The sequence below is a fragment of the Myxocyprinus asiaticus genome, chromosome 9 (genome assembly GCF_019703515.2).
Source record: "Myxocyprinus asiaticus isolate MX2 ecotype Aquarium Trade chromosome 9, UBuf_Myxa_2, whole genome shotgun sequence".
Classification (NCBI taxonomy): domain Eukaryota; kingdom Metazoa; phylum Chordata; class Actinopteri; order Cypriniformes; family Catostomidae; genus Myxocyprinus; species Myxocyprinus asiaticus.
The window spans coordinates 32,784,205-32,806,430 of NC_059352.1; the positions used below are offsets into that span (position 1 = coordinate 32,784,205).

The 22,226-nt window shown below is 39.1% G+C and overlaps 1 protein-coding gene across 2 annotated transcripts in view; it reads left to right on the top strand.

Moving 5' to 3' along the window:
- Positions 1 to 22,226, top strand: part of LOC127446451 (septin-9-like) — a 127,538-nt gene that overhangs the window by 29,356 nt on the left and 75,956 nt on the right. For both annotated transcript variants that reach the window (XM_051707361.1, XM_051707362.1), the window contains exons 2-3: positions 18,733 to 18,991; positions 20,313 to 20,662. In XM_051707361.1, the coding sequence (XP_051563321.1) occupies positions 18,733 to 18,991; positions 20,313 to 20,662 (609 nt within the window). The remainder of the gene's footprint in view (positions 1 to 18,732; positions 18,992 to 20,312; positions 20,663 to 22,226) is intronic.

Below are 22,226 nucleotides of genomic sequence, written 5' to 3' on the forward strand. Positions count from 1 at the left end.
ATTATCTACCATATAGGACTTGTTATTAACAGTTTTTATTGATTCCATTCATAAGACAAACACAACATAAAATACGGAATCAATTATATAACCCCCCTTCCCCCCACCCCCCAACACAAACACGCACTACAGTGGTCACCAACAATTAGAACATAAAAAAATATTAAAATAAAAAAACATTAAAAAAGGGTATACTTTCAAAAAACAACAAGAATGCACATACACATCTAAACCAGAAATCCCTCTCCACTGCCCCTCCCTAAGAACCCTCCAAAAAAGCCAAATATGCACCTCACTACCTATCAAACAAATCCCATTTTCCCAGCCTTCTAAAAATCTCTCCTCAAATGCTGCCACCCCGCCCATCTCCCCACACCACTCCCGAAACGAGGGTGCCCCAGCCGACTTGAGGATGATTTTTCTGCCGATCATAACTCCGGTTAGGACCCAACTTTTTAAGTGACTATCCCCAATATTTTTTATTTATTTTTTTCTCTCCTTTTCTCCCCAATTTGGAATGCCCAGTTCCCAATGCACTCTTAAGTCCTCGTGGTGGCGTAGTGACTCACCTCAATCCGGGTGGCGGAGGACGAATCTCAGTTGCCTCCATATCTGAGGCCGTCAATCAGCTCATCTTATCATGTGGCTTGTTGAGCGCATTACCGCGGAGACGTAGCGTGTGTGGAGGTCCACGCTATTCTCCATGGCATCCACGCACAACTCACCATGCGCCCCACCGAGAGCGAAAACCACACATTATAGCGACCACGAGGAGGTTACCCCATGTGACTCTACCCTCCCTAGCAACCGGGCTAATTTGGTTGCTTAGGAGACCTGGCTGGAGTCACTCAGCATGACTATCCCCAATATTAATGACCGCCCCATCGCCTAAGATACAGAGTCTGGGTCAAAATGAAAATTGAGTGTCCAATACGTCAGCTTGCATATAGGACTATGCAATTACATAAACACCATCAACACAAGTCCGCCAGCTTCTAGCAAATTTAAAACGAATAAAAGCAAATTCAGAGCTGAATGTGGCTGTTTACTTGTGAAAAAAATCGGCATAATTAGCCTATATAAACATTATGTACAGTTTTGTTCAGCAATGTCTCACATAGCCTATAAACAAATCATAATTTGCAGCACAAACACAGACATATTTTTATTTTTTTTTTGCATTTGGAGTCTGATGTGGTGAAAGAATTAATGCTTCAACCATACCAAACACGGCACAAACCAGAAGCGAGCACAAATGATGGAGACAGGTGAGAGTGATTGAAATTGGGTTTAGCCTGCGCGATTTCATGGCTCCCAAAAGCTATCTTGTTAAATACAAAGAAAGGAACATGTTATGATGTTTCTTTTAACAGCACAAATCGAGCAAAAACAGATGACGCGCAGCGCAGTTTGTAGCGATTTGGAATGACGTCACTGCTCCTGAAAAGTTTCATGCTATTTCTAAGGAAGATAAATAGTTACAGTGTTTATTTTAACGGCACAAACTGAGCACAAACGAACGGCACCGGTTCGGAGTGATTTGGACCACATAGGGTGGAGAGTGACGTCACTGCTCCCAAAAAGTTTCATGTTATTTCTAAGGAAGGGAAATATATACAAGATTAATTTTAACAGCACAAACCAGCACAAACCGGTCCAAAATGCATATTTAGGGTGCATCAAAATAATTCACACGATGCCAGTTGACAAATAAAGCTCTTCTGAACCCAAACAATTGATTATTTTTAGAAACAAAACAATACTTATATATTTTAACTACAAATGTTCACTTCCGTACATCTCTGTGACGCGCGCTCATGAGAGGGATGACATAAGCTCATTGGTAAGGTCACGTGTCACGTGGAGGAAGAGGCGTCATTGTTTACAAGAGAAGGAGCGCTGTACTAAAGTTTAATTGTCTTTGCTGTAGATCTGTATTTGTATAAGTGTATTGTTCAAAATAGTTGTTTGCCGTGTGTATCCTGGACACTTCAACCTTCAGAAACCCCAAAGAACATGCACGCTGGGAAAAATATAAACTTTTCATTGATTGCCTATACATGACCATGAGCGATTGAAGCTCTGGCTTATCACGCTGAACCTGGATATCAGTACACCCCTACATTCTCTCAAATATTGCTGGGTGTGCAGTGAAAATTTTACCCCTGAGGATTTCAGACCATCGTAAGAAACAAAGGGTCGATGAAACTTTTTCATTGTCACGTCTCCTTCGGGCTCTGCACCTCGCTCAGCGCTCTGCTCCTCATTACCCGATTTCTAATTCACCGCACCTGCAATCAATTCATTCGCTCATCACTGCCTGCATAAATAACTCACCTTCATGCCACTTCACTGTCAAGTCTCACACAAAGGACTCTGGAAAGGACTGTGTGAGATCACCTGTACCATTGATCTCACTGTGTAAACCCTGTAAATCCTGTGACTCTCAGTAAACGCTCTCACACTTGGTTTCACTAACTACAACTTGTGTGGCTTGAATTCCTGACAGTCATATAGCCTATATATTTCTGCTAAAGAAAAAGCACAAGTAGATAACGCAACGGCATTGCTCCTAAATAAAGGATGGCTATTTACTGCAGTAATGTTTTTTTTTTTATTATTATTATTATTTGGAAATGATTTTTTTATTTCTCTTGTAAACAATGACGCGCTTCCTGCCTCCTCCTCCGCGTGACGCGTGACTTTACCAACGAGCTTACGTCATCCCTCTCATAAGCGCGCATCACAGAGATGTACGGAAGTGAACATTTGTAGTTAAAAAGTATATAAGTATTGTTTTGTTTCTAAAAATAATCAATCGTTTGGGTTCAGAAGAACTTTATTTGTCGATTGGATTCATGTGGATTATTTTAATATAATCAAGTACATTCACTTGCATTGTTTAAAGGAGGAGGCTTGAAATGAAATCCTAAAAATCTTAAATTCTGTTTTGATGAAGAAAAAAACTAATTTTTCCTCAAAATTCATTTTTGGGTGAACTATTCCTTTAAATTTGCTATCTCTTGGCCTTCCATTCACACTGAGACAGCGTTTTTGTCCAGCAAAAACAAAGCATTTAGAAAACGTTGACGTATTTGTTTTCATGCGATGCAGTTATGTAATCCATTAAATCCAAAACAATCTTTAATGTTGTTAAAACCATTAAATGTTACTTTGTACCACCTTCACATTGCATTTCTTTAAAGGCAACAAGAGGTTTACTCAGAATTGCTGTCCGGCAGCTGAACCCGAGGACAATTGCATTTCAGACCATACGTGGAAATGACGCAGGGCATATACAGGATGCCAACCATCCTGTATAACATGGACTCGTCCCGTATTTGAGGCAGCAAAATTGCCTTCTGTATGAAATGCATATGGGACACCATTTATCCATTATTTCAGCATCTCACACTAAACTGCTGAGAATGTTTCACAAACCGAGAATGTACCTGAAACAAACACCTTTCGCTTGAGTTGTGTGAGATATCAGCTGTTAAATGTTACAAGGACACCACATTTGACTGAAGTGGCTGGGGGAAAGATCAGTGACAATCAGCACATGTTTTCTGTTAGAACAGGAGAATTTTGTTAAACATATAGCATTCGAGTGCATGATTTTGTTTCTCAATATTGTGATTTACATTGCATATACCAGTGCTCAATCTGGAAGAGAGACTCAGCTAAATGATGGTGAGAAAAACAGCAGCACTTTAAGTACAAAAGTGCAATACAGTACAGGTTTAGTTAAACACTTAATGTGATTTTCTTACATTTTCTCATAATAAACACTGGTCTTTACTGCCAAAACAACAACACTGTAAGAGATATACATTATTTCAAGTTCAGTGTTTTTTCTCCAATAAAAATCAGTTAAAATGCATGGTTGCTCAAAACAGTACTAAGACTTTTACTGAGACAGTGGCCCCGGTAGGACAAATTATTTTTTTAGTAATGTATGCTATTTTCAACACATTAGTCATATACTGTCTACAGACTTATGAGCCCAATTTTAAACAGAAAGCTAGTTCGTTGATGTAATGGGTTCAATGAAATGAGGAAGCGGGAGACGGCGATTCCAACTCAGGAATGTCAAATAAAACATGCGCTTAGATTGTAACGGTGACGCTTCAATTTAATGGCAGCAGCCAACACACAAACAGCTTCTCAGCTGGACTCTCTCTGTACACTCTGAGGACTGGCCTCTTTTATTTCCCCCGTCTCTCACTGCGAACACAGAAACAAGCAATTACCAGCAATTAATCTCAGGTGAGAACCCTTTCCGCTTACTCTCTTTCCAGACAAATGCTTGACCATGCCCTGGCCGCCACAGTTGAGCTTTAAAAAAACGGAAAAAGCTTAAGTTTAATTATGGAGAAGAAAACACTTGACAGAAAAATATTGTCTTTCTCCATTAAATGCAGCTTCATACTTTTGGCAAAGAGTGTTTATTAAAAGATTGATAGAAACTTGGTTCTTCCAGGATGCTGTATTAAAGTGGTTTTAAACAAGCTCTAGGTGGACCTCTTTAACCATTGTGCAGTGTCTCACGTCAGAGCCCTGCTGAAAAAAAAAAGTCCCATATTTAAAGCTGGAATATCCCATATTTGGCTGGTAAAAAGTTGGCAACCCTAACAGGGCCATGCTTCTTGCGGGTTTTTTTTGTTTAGTTATTTTTCCCCCCGCATGTGCAGCCAGAGGATTTCAGTTTCAGTGTGGAGAGCAACTTTGGAAAACATTTGAAAATGGAGAGCGTTACGAAAACGCTGTTTTCCAATTTATCTGGATTAATGTGGATGTAGCCTGAAAAATTAAAATAATGACAGCTGAAGCTTCTTCAGTTCTATAAAAGAACTGTATACACTACCAAAAAGTCAAAAGTTTGGGGTCACTTGCCTGAAATGTTTCTCATGATCTTAAAAACCTTTTGATCTGAAGGCGTATGCTTAAATGTTTGAAATTAGTTTTGTAGACAAAAATATAATTGTGCCAACATATTAATATATTTAATAAAAAAATAAAAAATACAATATTTAAAAAAAAAAAGAAAAGCAGCCACTAAGTGCCCAGCATATAGATGGGAACTCCTTTAATACTGTTTAAAAAGCATCCCAGGGTGATACCTCAAGAAGTTGTTTGAGAAAATGCCAAGAGTACATTTCTGCTAAATCTAGGCAAAGGGTGGCCACTTTGAAGATGCTAAAATATAACAGTTTTGATTTATTTTGATTTTTTTAGTCACAACATAATTCCCATATTTCCATTTCTATTATTCCATAGTTGTGATGACTTTACTATTATTCTAAAATGTGAAAAAAAAAATATATATATATATATAAAAAATAAATAAACAATGAGTAAGTGACCCAAAACTTTTGATTGGTAGTGTAGGTCCATTTTAATGTATGTTCTGCCCAGAAGCTGCTGTAAGCCTCTACACAGAGGCCTTGTTGGAAAGCCAAGTAAAATAATGTGTCGGTAAAGGCTGCTTGAAATAACTTAAACTTTAGCTGGCCTTTGACTCTGTAGTGCTGTTGAGGAGAGCAACTGAGTGACTTTACTTTTCAAATATATATATATATATTTTTTCAATAACTTTTTAATCCATCTGGGTGTGTTAAGTTATTGTTAGTTTGTTTGCAATACAAATTATTTGCATATTTACATTTTGTTGAGTTTATCTTTTAGATTTGCAGGGCCTCTGCTGGGTGTCTAATGTTGTAAAACTATCCAGCTTTGCTGGTCACCAGTATATGTTAGGTGTTTTGGGGATGCTGGTCCCAAACATGGGATGTTGGTGTGCTAGCATCCCTATTAGGCTTCTTAACTAGCATAGCAGCAACCCTCCCCTTGCCAGAACCATAGCCTTGTGGGCAGTGCTCGTACTTGTGGTGTGCTAGCATCCCACGTGACCCGAGTTTGAGTCACGGCTTGAGGCCCTTTCCTGATCCCCCTCCCCAGTGATTCCCTCTCATTTTGTCCATTATACTTTGCAAAAAATGCTAAAAATATAACAAACTAAAAACGACAAAGCCTCCCTTGGTCAACCATCCCCTTACAAAAAAAAATCTAAATTAGCCACAAACTTGCTGCAAATTATATCTGATTTTGAAGGTATACTTTTGCCATAATTATCTACTTTTCCTGCTTTAAAAAGTGTTTTTGAATACAGACTGTATGTTACAGCCTCTCACATATGTTTCCATGAGAATGCTCATTGTTTGTTGTCAACCTTTCACTTTCTGTCTGTCTGTGTTTGTGTGTGGCAGAGGTCTGTTTGGTATTTCTGTTGCTTCCGCTGACTCAATCCTGCCTGGTGTTGATTTCTGAATATCTCTGTGCCTTTAAGAGAAGTTACCTCTGACAACAGGGAATTTTTAATGGAAAGCTTTTCTTCAATCTTTACAACTCTTTATATGATGTATATCCTGGACAACGACAGGTTCTTGTATTGCTCTGGAAAAGATTTTCTATTTGTTGGTCCCAGTGGTATGTCCAGACTTTTTTGACTGGGGTGGCCCATGTGAGGCATAATAATAATAATATGTTAATTTTCAGGAATTTTTAATAGTCTAATGTTACTTAGCTAAGTAATTAATTAACTGTTATTAAATGTTAACACTGCAAAACACAGAAGACTCCAAATAGCATGTCTTTTTTTTAATTTTGTATTTTTTTCAGTATAATTTTTTATGAATGCAGTGTCTCTTGAAACTGCATAAATGTTATGGACACTGCTAATATGAATACGGCAGTTCTGTGCATTTTTGTGGAGTTTTGGGGTTGGAGAGGTGATGCTACCATGAAGTGATGTAATACTATCAAGTAGGCTATTGTTTTATTTTGAGACAATAAAAAGATATTGAATATATTTTTTAATCTTATCATAGGCCTACACATAAAGAATGTGCATGGATTTCAGTTTTGTGTAGGCTACTCAATTTAGCCATATACTGGGACTGCCAAAGGTAATTTGATTAATTAAACAGTGCTTTAAAAACAACTTAAGTGATATTAAAACTATTTTCCTGATCTTAATAATTTTTTTTTTTTTTTGTATCTTTTCTTAAAAGACATACTTTTAATTTAGAATTAATGCATTACATTATAAAAGGAAATAAATATAGGCTATATGAAGACTCAACTTTCTGCTAATTAAAAAAAATGATAGGTGTATTAATTTAATTTTAACTCCAACACATGATTATGATAAAGAACCTGCCAAAGTTTACAAGGTTCGTGGCAATGTGGCATCGTATCTTTTAAAGATGTTACAAAACATCACATGGGAAAGTAGTCAGACATTTCATATCTAAATGAATGAATGGTTCTTGGCCAGAATAAGATGATGAAATATGCAGAAGTTTACAGCATTACACTTTATGTCTAGTTGGCATAGAAGAGAGTACTGGCCTGTTCACTTCAAGCACTGGTGCAGGGACGTAGAGGTGCATTCCCGCAGAACTCCAGCAGGTTGTTTCTTGCGGTGCGAGATTACATTTCCGAGTTGAAGGCGGGAACGGATAGTGATTCCATGAGATGTTGACAGGAGTGGGCGGTCAGAAAAATCCTGAAAAATTATATTCTATTCTATTATTAATTATTATAATTAATTATAATATATAATTAATTATTACTATTATAATTTTTTTTTTTTTTTTTTTTTTTTAACCAGGTAAAATAAATGTGCACACAGCATGTGCATCAAATTTAGAGCAGGCAGGTTGTCAAAGGAGCTTTAGCAAAGCAATAACTAGGACAAAAAAATGGTCAATTTAGTGTTAAGAAACCAACCTCAACAAATCAGATCATGTCACTCGTCATTTAATAATTGCAATAACAGAAAAACAGAACATTTTTGTGTACACTTGTTGTCTATTTGTATGGCTTTCACTCTATGTGGCAAACAAATGCTGGGTTGAGGGAACGGGAGCGGTCGGCAAGAAAATCACTGTGGGCAGAGAGTGGGTACACATGGAGTAAAATTCAGCTGAAGAGTTCAGGTGCGGGATAGAAACTTGCGGGAGTGGGAAGGAAAAAACAGTCCTGCGTAGACCTCTATCGGGACGGATGATCATAGTGCTTTATGTCACTTTGTACAGTATTTGCAGTGACTGATCCCATTGTTTATAGAGAAATGGTCCCTCACCTGATTTCCTCAAGCTCTCTTCACTTAATTTAAACCAACATGGTGTAGCAGACCCGTTGAATAAAACAAATTTGCTCTCTTTCACTGATATTTGTGATTGTCTTCCTTTTATTCCTTTTACATATTTTGACCACAACACAGCTTAAGAGCAAAAACAAGCAAATAAAATAGTATGGGAATTTTCAGGGTGGAATTGATTTAAAAAAACCAATGAGACAACACAATTGGCTATTTTACAACAAAATCACACATTTAATCCAACATCTATGCATAAACAACATTAAACTGACCATAAACCAAAGTAACTGACATGAAGAAAAAAGATATACAAAATAATATAGCCGTAAGCGGCTATTGTCGGGGGCCAAGCACATATGACAAGATGACCAAAATAATCAAATTTGACAGAAAAGATCCTGTGGATGCTGTGGACAGCTATTTTGGTGTGACATTTCACCTACTTTGAGCACAGTTGCAAAAATAGGACTTTATTAAGTTATAGCGCCCCCTAGCATAAAAAATTTATGAAACTCGGTATGTTACCTCAGAGTGTTCTCTTGTCTATGTGTACAAATTTTGTTACGTTTGAATATTGCGCTCACAAGATACGGGCTAATTTGTCATTATAGGCCACAGCCCATACATATTTGCTTATATCTTTCGAACAATTCAACACATCAAAATTATTTTGATAACTTTTTGCCAGGAGGGTCTGTAGATGACATATACTAAGTTTCGTGAGAATTGGGCAAACGGCCTAGGATGAGTTCGAAAAAGTACATTTTTTGAATAAATCGAAACTGAAAAAAAAGTTTCTTGCAGAAATGGAAATTCAAGTGACCATATCATTGTGGGGCACTGGTGGATTCAGAGAAGCTACACATTTGTATTGTAGCCAATACGGTTCCAGAGTTATGAGCAAAAGCATGAATTAGCTAATTATACCGCCACCGTGTGGACGATTGTCACAAAATTTGATATGCAGCTTCGAGTTGATACCCTGCTTGTGTATAGTAATTTCCATAACCCTCAGCCATTCTCAATACAAGTTATATGATGCTGAAATTTGATTGGCTGTTGGTGGCCATTTTTGTTAATTTGTTGAATCTATTTTTTAAGAATATGTTAGCATTTGATCCAAAAAAGATGCATATTTAATTTGAACTTTGTTGCTCAAATGGTTGCAAAGTTATGACAGTTTTTTTGTTGTAGCGCCCCCTAGGGGTGGAATTGTACGAAACTTTGCTGACATCTTCTAAACGTCCTGTTTAACTAAGTGTTCTGAGTTTATTACATTTGGAGTTTGCGTTGAGCAGATATTGATCAATTACTCAAATTGCATTAAACCGAAGGAATTTTATCGTTAATATCTTCAGAACGATTTGATGTATCGAAATTCTTTTGATAAAGTTTTGTCAGGGGGGTCTGTAGATGATGTATACTAAATTGTGTGCTGATTGTACTAATGATCTAGGAGGAGTTAGAAAAAGTAGGTTTTTCAAAAAATTCTAAATGGCAGAAAAAATTATAGACAGAAATGAAATCGGAGATATACATTTTGAAGTGCTTGAGTCAAGGAAAACATTTTGTAGGGCTTGAATCAGAGGAAAAAATTATTTTGATTATAGTTGCAGATATATGAGTCAAAACGTAAAAGTGTTTATTATAGTGCCACCTAGGGTCAGATGGGTGTGCGTTTGTGTGCCTGAGTAGTGGGGGGGATTTAGGATCATCCTGCCAAGTTTAGTGTCTCCATGACTTACGGTCTCTGACGCCCAGACACTTTTAGGGCAGAAAAAAAAGAAGAAAAAGAAGTAAATCAGTACAAATACAATAGGGTTCTTCACTGCTTGGCCCCCTAATAATCACATAAAATAAACAATAATGATCTTGTGCCCTTATAAACCAGGTACTAGATCAAAAACAAAAAAACTAAATGGGCAAATTTCTACTTTACAACTCCTTTAACTACACTGTGGCTCATTAAATGTTATGTATATGGTGTGCTGATCGCTCTGTCCTCTTTCTTTCACTCTCCCGTTCTTCAGTGGCTCTTCAAAATAAAAGTTCTAATAGGCAAAATAACTCAAAGGGGAAATAATAACAGTAAAAACATAGAAACACATATCTTGTGGCTTTTACTGTTATACTTATATAATCAACTAAAAACTAAGCTATAAATAACTGATGCTGAAGTAAAAAATAGAAGTTTGAAATAAAAAATAAAAAAACAGAGAAAAAGAGAATTTGATTGAGGCGGCTCAAACTTCGGAAATAACCAATTTAGAATTTGGAGTGGCACCTGGGGTTGCCAATCAAATTCTGTGGGGGGAAGATTTTACTTCAGTCTTCACAGCTGTGTGGGATGGACAAACAGAGTTCTCCCAATATTCCCCAAAAGCTTGTCGGCTTTTCTTCAGAAACCAGTGCCAAGAGGAGCTCTTGGGCTGTGCTTAGCAGAACCAAACAGCTGCAGATACAGCATTAAATGTTAGTCCATGTATTTTTTAAACACATACTGTTTTAGAACACAGCTCTCTGAGAGGCTAATGGGTTGTGCATCTCTGAAGTGTTATTTTCTAAAAACACGGAATAATCTCATGGTGGAGAGATACAGAAAAGACAATTGTGCTGCTGTTAATGTGTAAATGACATTCTGTTCTGGTCTTTCTTAGGATTAAAGAGAGATGGATGTCACAATCAAGGGGTCTGGAAAGGGATGACTTTCAGTCAGTTAGACAGTTGTAAGACTTTGCTGAGGTGTGCTGAGAGACTTATATGGAGAGGCTGAGAGACCATTTTTTTCATGTAGAATGTATGTATGTACTGTATATATGGTATTATAACAAGCATAATTTGTTTGTTTATTTGATGAGTGTCAGACATTTTTAAGGGATTTTCAAAGCACTGTGAATATTGCAGGCACTTTGGCAAACTGATATATGTACAGTATCTGGGAAAGTTTGTGTCTGGAATATCTGGCCCAACATTAGAGAGATAGTGTTTTCTCCCAAGTCATAAAGCAACTGGGTGGTGGGATTTTGAGTGGTTTGGACATGCATGTGATCCCTTTAAGACTGTAATTTTTTATTTTGACCATTTTCCCATATCCAAATTTTATTAACAATATATACAGGATGTGAGTAAGAGCCTCAAATGAGCACACTTTTTCAGATTTTATTTATTGTTAAAGTTTATTACAGACAGCTAGTAACTTTACAATCAAGTGTATGAGTTGTTGATGTGAGAAACTTTTACTGTCTTTCAGCAAGTCCTGTGTTTAAGCATTTTTTCAGATGCCATTAAACTAAAATGTCAAATTAAATGGTCACACAAGCCTATACGGCCTCTTCTTTAGATTGGCATTAAAATAGGGAATATTTAAAAGTTTTTAATTAAAAAGAAGATTGGCAGACAAGCCTGGTATTCACAGCACAATCAAATAACAGTGTACAAAAAAATGTATCTTATATTTACATGAACTTGATCGACACATTCTTACCAAAGCAGCTTGAAAGTGAATATACTTTATCTTTATACAACAGTTCCAATCTGATTGGACAAGCAGCATTTCAAGAGTGCTGATATTTATTATAAAAGCTCTGGGACACTTCACTGTTTGTATTAATCCATCTGTCTGTGTTTGGAATGTACCAGACAGGTGTCATGATCACGTCAGGCTCTCCCTCACTCACTTAGCCTTCACACTCTCCAGAATACTAATCATGCACATCTGACACTCATCAGCCCTCATCACCAGCACTATAAGAAGAGCACACACACCCTCAGTCATTGTCTGGCTTCGTCTGATGCTACAGGCTACTTACCTCGATGCCTGCCTGCTACATGCTTCTATTGTATCCTACCAGCATTGTTACCATGATCCAGTCATTCCATGTCATCGTCCAGTCATCCAGTCATCCCTGTCGTCATCCAGCTATCCACGTCATCACCCAGTCTTCCTTTGTCTCCTCATCTTCTCCCTTGTGTTTGTGTGTGTGTGCTCTGGAAACCTGTAAGACAAACCCACAGTTATTATCAGACCATCCTGCATATCAAGAATCTCTCCATTGATCATCTTACCTGTTTAAATACTGTGTTCCAGCCAATTCATTAATAAACTTACCTGTATTATATGATCCATCTCTCTATCGTCATTGTGTCTAAGCCGGTACGTGACAGAAGGCCAGACCATGACGACGAATCCAGAAGGAACTAATCCTAATGATCCTTTTCAAGAGCTTGTTGATGTTTCACGCCGAACTCTCACCTATTCTGTTTCCTCACAGTCACCGAGCACAACCGTCACACTTCCTGGAACCACTTCGTCACCACCAGTCCCGTGGTCAATCCAGTGCCCTACTCTGGCTTGGCGGAGGACTGCAGTGGCTTTCTGCTTCAGTGTTCACTCATCCTGGAAATGCAACCGCAGTGCTTTGCTACTGATAGAGCCAAAATAGCCTTCATGCTGTCATTACTTGCCATCAGAGCTCGACAATGGGCAGAATCATTATGGAATCAAGCTAGTCCCGTCATGCAGTCACTTAGATTCATTCATCACTTACTTCCGTGAAGTTTTCAGACAACCCGCTGGTGACACCACAGTAAGTAAAAAAAATTACTCCCTCAAGTTCAGAATCCTTGCAGCAGCTAGCGGATGGAATGAACCAGCATTACTTACTACCTACCGTCAAGGGCTGAATCCAGCACTGCAGCTCGCCACCTACGCTAACACCATAGGGCTAGAGCATTTCATTCAGTTATCCATCCATGTGGCACCTCGAATGAGGGAATGTCTAGAAGACCAGCCAGCCTTGCAGTCACTCTCCACTACCCACCAGTAGTCAGTTCCTCAGAGCCCATGCAAGTGGATGCGTTTCACCTCTTTCCTGCAGAAAGACTTCGCCAGCTGACCCAGCATCTTTGCCTATATTGCGGAGCTGAGGGACACGTAAAAGCCTTGTGTCCCGTCCAACCTCCATTACCAGGGGTGTGTTGTTGTTTCACCCTCAGTAAATAGTAAACCACTTACTACCACTGTAACTGCCTTTGTGTCATCCACAGTCACCGCCCTCCTCGACTCTGGGTCAGCTGGCAATTTCATCTCAGGAGCGCTCTGCCAAAGGCTTCATCTCAAAAAGGAACCTGCTCGTCTGAATACTTCATCCAATCCATAATCAGAAAACCCCTGGGGAGAGGTATCATCAAGCACTGTGTAGTTCAAGTTGGCAGCCAACATGTGGAAACCGTCACCTTACTGGTTCTGGAGCACTCAACAGCTGACGTGATCCTAAGGCGTCCATGGCTCGTCCGGCACAATCCACAAATATCTTGGAGTATGGGTGACATCCTGAAGTGGGGCTCCACCTGTCATGCTACATGCTTTCCATGCCTGCCTGTGACCAAATGTCTACGTTCACCTGTGTTACAGATATACTCCACCTCCATTGAGAGCCATCCAGATCAACTATCTGTGGATATTCCTGCATGTTACACCCACTTCCTGGATATCTTCTGCCCGAGACGAGCCTTTCAGTTACCACCACACCGACCATGGGATTGTGCTATTTACTTGATTCCTGGTGAACCAGTGCCCAGAGGTAAAATATCCGTTATCTCTCCTGGAACAACAAGCTTGACCTACGCAGCGCCTACAATCTGATCCGGATCCAGAGTGGGAACGAATGGAAGACTGCCTTTGTGACACCTACTGGCCACTATGAATACTGGGTCATGCCGTATGGCCTGATCAACGCCCCCTCCGTGTTCCAGGGATTCATGAACGAGGTGTTCCGGGAGTACCTCCATCGCTTCGTCCTGGTTTACATTGATGACTTCCTGGTATACTCCCGGAACAAGGCCGAACATCGCCCCCATGTTCAACTAGTGCTTGCCAAGCTGAGGGAATTCCATTTTACCTTAAGGCTGAGAAATTTTAGTTCCACTAGAGCTCTACCCAGTTCCTCGGTTACATCGTCAGTGCAGAGGGCATCAAGATGGATGAGGGGAAGTTCATACAAAATTACAGCCAAGTCACAGCTCCTCTGAACTCCCTCAAGAACAAGCCCAAATCTCTAGCCTGGTCACCTGAGGCCACCCACACCTTCAATCAGTTAAAGATAGCCTTCACATCTGCTCCACTGCTCCACCATCCCGACCCAGAAAGACCCTTCATTGTTGAGGTGGATGCCTTGGGCGTGGGTGCCATCCTCTCACAGCAGCAGGGGAATCCAGCCTGTCTCCATCCTTGTGCATTTTTCTCCAAAAAACTCAACCCGGCGGAGCATAATTATGACATCGGCAACAGAGAATTATGACATCTTCCAGAGCCATCAAATTAGCTCTGGAAGAGTGGCAGCACTGGTTGGAGGGGGCCCGTCATCCCTTCCTGGTCCTAACTGATCATCAGAATCTGGAATATCTGAGAGATGCCCAGAGACTGAATCCCCGGCAAGCTCGATGGGCCCTCTTCACCTGGTTAACTTCTCTATCACCTATCATCTAGGGTCAAAGAATTGCAAAGCTGATGCTCTTTCAAGACTCTATGCTCCTGAGGAAAGTTCTGACCAACCTGATTCCATCCTGCCGTCCAGTCTGGTGGTCAGCCCCATCCAGTGGACTGTGGACGATAGAATCACCAAGGCTGCCACCACTGAGCCAGCTCCGCCGGGCTGCCCACCCAACAAGACATATGTTCCGTCATCACAACGTATTCCTCTCATTGAATCCATCCACTCCTCTGGCACTAGTCACCCTGGGACCAATCGTACCCTCTCAATCGTCCAGGAATGGTTCTGGTGGCCCAGAATGGCCATGGACATCAGGAGGTTGCGCCACGGCAAGAACACCGTCACCTTCCAGCTGGAAAACTCCTCCCGTTGCCTGTTCCAAAAAGAACGTGGTCACACCTAGGAGTGTATTTTATGACATTTACCTGCATCTAATGAGTTTACCTGTATTCTTGTCATTGTAGTTCGGTTTTCCAAAGCCTGCTGCCTGATCCCTCTGAAAGGCCCGCCCACAGCCATAGAAACCACAGAATTGCTCTTCAACCATGTATTCAGGTACTTCGGTCTTCCTGAGGATATCACCGATGTCCGGAGATCCTCGACTCCTAATGTCACGATCACGCCAAGCTCTCCCTCACTCACTCAGCCTTCACACTCACCGGAATACTAATCATGCATATCTGACACTTATCAGCCCTCATCACCAGCACTATAAGAAGAGAACACACACACCCGCAGTCATTGTCTGGCCTCGTCTGATGCAACAGACTACTCACCTCGATGCCTACCTGCTACATGCTTCTGTTGTATCCTACCAGCCTTGTTACCTCGATTCAGTCATTCCAGGTCATCATCCCTGTTGTCATCCAGTCATCCAGCCATCCACGTCGTCATCCTATCTTCCTTTGTCTCCTTGTCTTCTCCCTTGTGTTTATGTGTGTGTTCTGGAAACCTGTAAGACAAACCCACAGTTACTATCAGACCATCCTGCATTTCAAGAACCTCTCCATTGATCATCTTACCTGTTTAAATACTGTGTTCCAGCCGATTCATTAATAAACGTACCTGTATTATATGATCCATCTCTCTATCATCATTGTGTCTAAGCCGGTACGTGACAATAGGTAGCTAGTCTGTGCGTTTCTCTGAGATATGCAGCGGATTATCCTGCTTTGGCTTTGGCAATATTACAATACTGGCAGTTAAAGAGTACTTAAAAACATTGATCATCCATAAAGACACAGCAGGTCAGTCCAAACAGAGGTAATAGATGTGAGTACTTTGACATACTGATCAATTAAGAGTTTATGAAAGGTGTTCATTGGTTCTGTCTGAGATGACATATAGGCTTACAGTAGAGTCTGAATTGGACTGTAGGCCCATGGTGAGTTTGATTTGACTGTCAGCAGTTGCTGGTGCAGACAATAATATATTTAATGAGGAAAGAATAAATAAGAAACAGCATTGCTACTTTTGTTACACTTATGCACAGACAGACAAACATTGATTTACTCTCATACAATTACACAGACTCTAAGCATAGTAGCAATCTCCCAAGCATTTTATTTTTCACATTATTAAGGTACAGCATAGAGGCTTTTGCCTTCCAGTTCACCTGTCATATCTTAGAAGGTCAAGAAAAATGCTTAATTAAATAACAGAACCAGGGCAGCTCCTCTAGGCATCCAGGGACATTCAGCATTCCAACAGAGACATGGCTCTGCCACCCAAATGAGACATCTGCATTCAGACAAGTATGAGAAAAGAGACTGAGATTTCCTCTGATGCACTGAGGAGTGAATGTGACCAAAGAGTGTTTAAGTATCTTTCTCACATTTGTTCATCAGGAGCTTAGAGTATTATTGTTACCAAATAGGAAGTTGGCCACACATATAAAATACAGAAAAAGATAGAGTTTTACAATAAGTACAGATGTAGAATGAGAACGGTTTAGATAAGCAAACATATAATAATAATAAACTGTGGGTGTTTGTTGGGTAGAATAAGCAATAAAGGTAAAGGGTTATGCATAGAAGGTCAAATATTTGTTGATGGCTGACTTGTTCAACATTGTTCACTGGCTCTTCATCATATTATTATGTTTAACACTTCATTTAGACAAGTATTGTTTGACTGCAGTGGAATAATGTGATTGGATAAGAGGGATCTTTTATTAACTTAAGAACAACAAGAAGTTTTTTTTTTTTTTTTTTTTTTTTAAAAAAACATGTTTTGGCACTCAAAGTTTTGTATTTTCATTTTGGTAAAAGCAAAGCTATGAGTCAAGAGAATTGGTTCAAATCGAATCGACTGAGAAAAGCATTTTCACAGAGTTCACAAAGTATACACTGAGTAAATTATGCTTGTAAAACTGAGCTCATATTTCACTAAACTTTTTATTCAGATTTTTGCTTTCTTTAACAATCATTGATTTCCAGTGCTGGGTAATAACGGATAACATGTAATTTGGACTATGTAATCAGATTACAAAAATAAAATACTTGTAATTGAATTACATAACATTTTAGAATGTGTGATATAAGATTACAGTTACATATTTATGGATTACATTCTTGATTTCATCACCAATCAGCTAAAGGCAATACTGCGTAATTTAATAATTATGCTCCTAAATTTTAAAAGAGTGGTCTGAGTCAGAGCCTGAAATATGAGCAACAGGTCTAACCTAGTAGAACCACATACATTGAAGATGTACATACAAGTGTGGTCAGATGGGGGCAATGCAATTTTGTAAAGCAATGCAATCTTTTCCTTACAAAAAGTATATTCATTGAAAAAGACTCCACATCCAATCTTAAGAAGCATTTGGAGGTTTTGTATGTTCTATATATTTTTATATATGTACTATATGTATGTTCTCTAAATATAAAATATTTTAATAATTATTCTACAGTATGTATCATCTAGCCATGTGTGTATGTAGCTACCAAAATTGATACACTTCTTGAAAGTGCTTAATACAATCCACAAATACACACAGGGCATTTGGTTGCTGCTTTAAATGTAGTTTCTAAATTAATGCACAAATAAATGCCAAACTGTACAGTATGTATTTGCACCCTGCATCAAAAATAATGTATTTTTTTAAACAAGCCCTCATCCACCTGTCCATAATATTAGACACTCTTCTGAAAAAACAAAAACATTTCAGAGGTGTCGGTCGCAACTGTGTTCTTTTGTACCATGCACATGCACTGCGGCCCATGCTTCTGGATGGCATAAAAAGCATCTCTTAGGTTAAGGCCACACCTTCTCATGATTAATTATATCTAGATCATATCTGACATTCTCTCTTTATTGCTTTCAAAGCTGTACAGTAAAAAGTCCAATCCCTTTTCCTAATTTCCTAAATAACAACAAATCTTTTAAATTGTTCTCTTAATTTTTTCAATGTTCTCTTTTTTTCTAACTTGAGTAACATTAATTTTATGACTCTTTAAGCACCTTTTTTACTCAGGAACTGATGCATAGCAATTTTCCATTTGATTACAAGTTTACTAATGTTTACATAAATATTATGAAATGTATTAAAATTTAATTTTACAAGTTATGCCAGTACCCAATTACATCTCAGAAGTAATCTACCCAGCACTACCATCATCTAAAAAAGTTAATTTTGTTCATGCTTTTGCTGTTTTAGGCCTGGTCTTTGGCCAGAGCACTGAATTTGGCAGTTCCACCCTACTGAAAATTAATTAAAACAATAAATGGTGTTTCATAACCCATCTGGGTTTATAAGGGCACACTGGTTACTATGTCTCTGGGACTGACTCTCACCATCTGCAGAATGTTTGCTATGGGTTTGGGCATCATGCCTCACAGTCTGGATCCCCTCAGCCTTCCTTTACTTTGCTAACACTATGAAATATAATTGTAAGGTTGACTAAAAATGAATGGCTTCTTTTGTATTTAATTCATTTGTAAATCGAACCCTGTATCTTTTTCTGTAAGTTGATGGTTCGGTCTAAACCTGACTATTGACTATTAGAACTCTAGGAAATCTCACACAATGAATGCCGCACTAAGAGTGTGTAATCTATGCTGTTCCTCCAGCCCTGAAACGCTCATTTGAAGTGGAGGATGTGGACTCCACCTCGCACTCCTCCTCGCCTCACACACACAGAGCACCAACCAACTCTCAGCGTTCTGCTATTTCCCCAACAAGCGGCCGGTATTATGAATTGGGCTCCAATGGCACCAAGCCCCCTGAAACTTCTAGGCCCAAAGCGAGGACCCCAGAACCACGTAGGACAGAGCTGGGCTTTGACATCTCATCTATCAACAACGGCAAAGCCATTGATGGCTCACCCAGGTACAAACTAAAATATGGTGTATAGTTGCAATTTTCACTTCATTGCCAGTTTCTTGGAAAGTCTTTATAGGGAAACCTAACTGTCTTGTGTGGCATTGTCTTCATTGGCAATTTAGGTTATGTGGTCTTGCTGTGAAAGCTCATTGGCAAGAGTGATAGCTGAATGACCAAGCTCTGTGGTTCACAGCATGAATAATATTTAACTTGATTCACAACAGCTTAGCTCAAGTCATCAGCAAACTGGCTTTAATGTTCCTTAAAAGACAGAACATGGACGTATTATGTGACAAAAGAGAATTAATATTAATATAAGAATTAATATTGCACACTTTACATTTTAACAACAGCAAATCAGATTCTAAAGTGAAACGAACACTTATTTAATGTAATATTTACTCAAATTCGCCTTGAAAACAGATTTTTTTCCTATCCGATAACAAATCTATTGGTAGATTTGGAAATGTCAGGGGAAGGTAACACTTCTGTTAATCTGCCAAGTTAACAGTTATCTCCCGATGCTGGTAATCTCAAAATGGCCAAATATCTGACGATAAATTGACCTGGGGTGCTTTTCCCAAATCATCGTTAAACAAATATGGTCGCAAGTCCCACCGTTAGCAGCATAGTTCAACGATTTGGTGTTTCCCAAAACCGTAGTTCTAACGAACATTCGCAACAGAACACGCCGTGGTCACATAAACGTGAGTGCAGGCTGTAAAGATAAAGCGCTTTATCACACATTTCTGCCGGAGAAGATTAATTTTATGTGTTTATGTTAACGCTTACGTGCTGTTAATATGTTTTTGAAGAGTGCACATGTACGTATGTGCTCAAGTGCATCATTGGAACACCAAATCTATTGCAGGGTAGTTCGTAGAGGGAAACTCCTCTATTGTAGTGCAATGCATCTGTTGCATTACAAAGTGCATGCCGCTTTTGCGTCTTCAGCAGCTTTCTCCCATTAAACAGCTTTCTGGTGTACGTGTAAATGAGCTATTATAATTTAATATTTGCATAAGTTATTACTCCACCCTTTGAGTAATTTTTTTAACGACAGCGAAACCAACATGGTTGGAACGATGATGGATGTGCGATATAGTTACTATGCTTTCAGAAAACAGTCATGTTTAGCTAGTTAATTTCTATAACAATGCATCGAACTATGGTGGTTATGCAGTTAGTTACTTCGTTGCATGGGAAACGCACCCCTGGCCGATATATCGGCCTATCACTAGATTCAAGTCTGTTCTTAAAATTCAGTCCAGATTTGTCCCAGTTTGTGTAATAACCGAAATGTAACCTCAGTGTTATTGTGTCCTAGTCCTGGCACATCTCGGTTTGGTCTGAAGAGACCAAATGTTTTGGGCCACAGCAAGACCCCTGAGATGCACAAGCACTCTGTCACCTTCAGCAAGACACTGGAGACCATTGCTCCTATTACACGTGCAGCATCTACAATTGCTCCACATGCCAGTGCTAAACTCCCAGAGACCACTTTCAGGAAGAGCGAGCCACCAAGCCCTGGAGAGGTATTGGCGAGAAAGCCTGAAATCAGCATCACCAAAGCAACAAACATCAAAGATCATGATAGTTATCATCATCCACCAGTTACGACAAGGTGTCCATCACTTAATCATGCTGGCCGGAAATCCCCTGGTGCTGATGGTCATAGTAAGTACAAAGCCAATTATATAAATGCTTTCTGAGAGCTTAATTTCTCTGTGGAATGATGCTCTAAGAAAACCTCACAGTTGGACTATTTTCTACTGTCACTGATAGCAATTTTTCAAATATTTCTAAGTAAATTCAATGTTTTTGAAACAGCAGTGGTGCACTTAAGTTATTTCTTTAGCGGTCTTTGCTTTGTTGTCTGTCCTGAGGTGCCCTATTCTTTTGTGGTTGGATCCAAGGGGTCAAGGTTTTGCTGTCTAGTTTGCATTTGCTGGTTGACAGGATCGTAGGAAGGATCTGAAATGTGAGGGGAAACATTAGAAATCTTATCAGCTTGGTTCATGAATCTCAATTAGGTGATGTAACATTGCAATAATGCATATATTAATATATACTGTCTTATTATGTGTTCTATCTCACTTTGTGCTATGTCTGCTTTGATTTATGATAAATGTTGTGCTGTAGTTTCCCAAAGAAACCTTATTTCCTTTTGTTTAACGCTTTGCCATGTGTAAAAATGACAGCAAAACTGACTTTGACTGCCCAGTATTTTTTAATGAAAAGCAGCGGGCACTAGCCGTGGTAGATTACCACTTATTGCCTGTGTCTTAAAGCCGCAGTTTTATGTGGGAGGCTACAATTTTTTTTTTTTTTTTTTTTGCACTCTGGCAAAAACTCTTATAATATAACAACATTTCCCTAAAAAGGGTCTGGTTTCAAGTAAGGTTTAATTCCCTGGGTGAAAGTCCCAAGGTGGTGTAGTTGGCTATAATTTAAAACACTAATTTTGTCCTTTAACTAAGTACTGCTGCCTCCTACCCTCACGTTATAATCGCAAGTGCATTGGAGAGTGTTATACAAACTACAGCAGTGCTATGCAAATCATTAACCAGATAATGAACGATCTATCAGTGTAAGAAATCTACATATCAAATTCACTCAGACTGCCAACAATTTCTAAAACGTCAGTCTATTTTGACAAAGAATGAATTTTCATGTCACTAAACATTAAAACAATAGTGTTTTAATATGAACTACAGCAGCTCTCATTGCATCATATCATTAACTAAATGAATGATCAATGTATGAATCAAATACATTTTTCTTCTTTTTTGAGCATAATTTTTATTATATCCACGTATAAGATTACAGACAAATCATATTGAACAGTGTAAATGTCCACAGAAACTTTAACTTCTCTGTGTTGCCTGCACTCGACTAGGAGATGGATGACATGAGCTCCACTGACATGTCTTCTCTTCTATTGGTTGTCGCTGCCAAAAGACTTTCCTCAATTGCATAAAGTTAAACTTTTCTCAACTTTGCTGTGTCGCTCGCCACGGTCACATCTAGTCGCCAGAGGTTGCTGTCGCCGGAAGTTGACAGCTCTCATTGAAAATTAATTAGATCTTTGTTGCTGGAAGTTGCTGCATGTGTGTACGGGGCTTAAGTATGTCCTGCCCACTGAAAGGGACTTTAAAAAAGTCAGACAGGATTTCTAAATCACCTTAAATGCCAGGGATTTGCTTGTTTTCACATTGAAGTGCTCTCTGTAGTCAGTTTA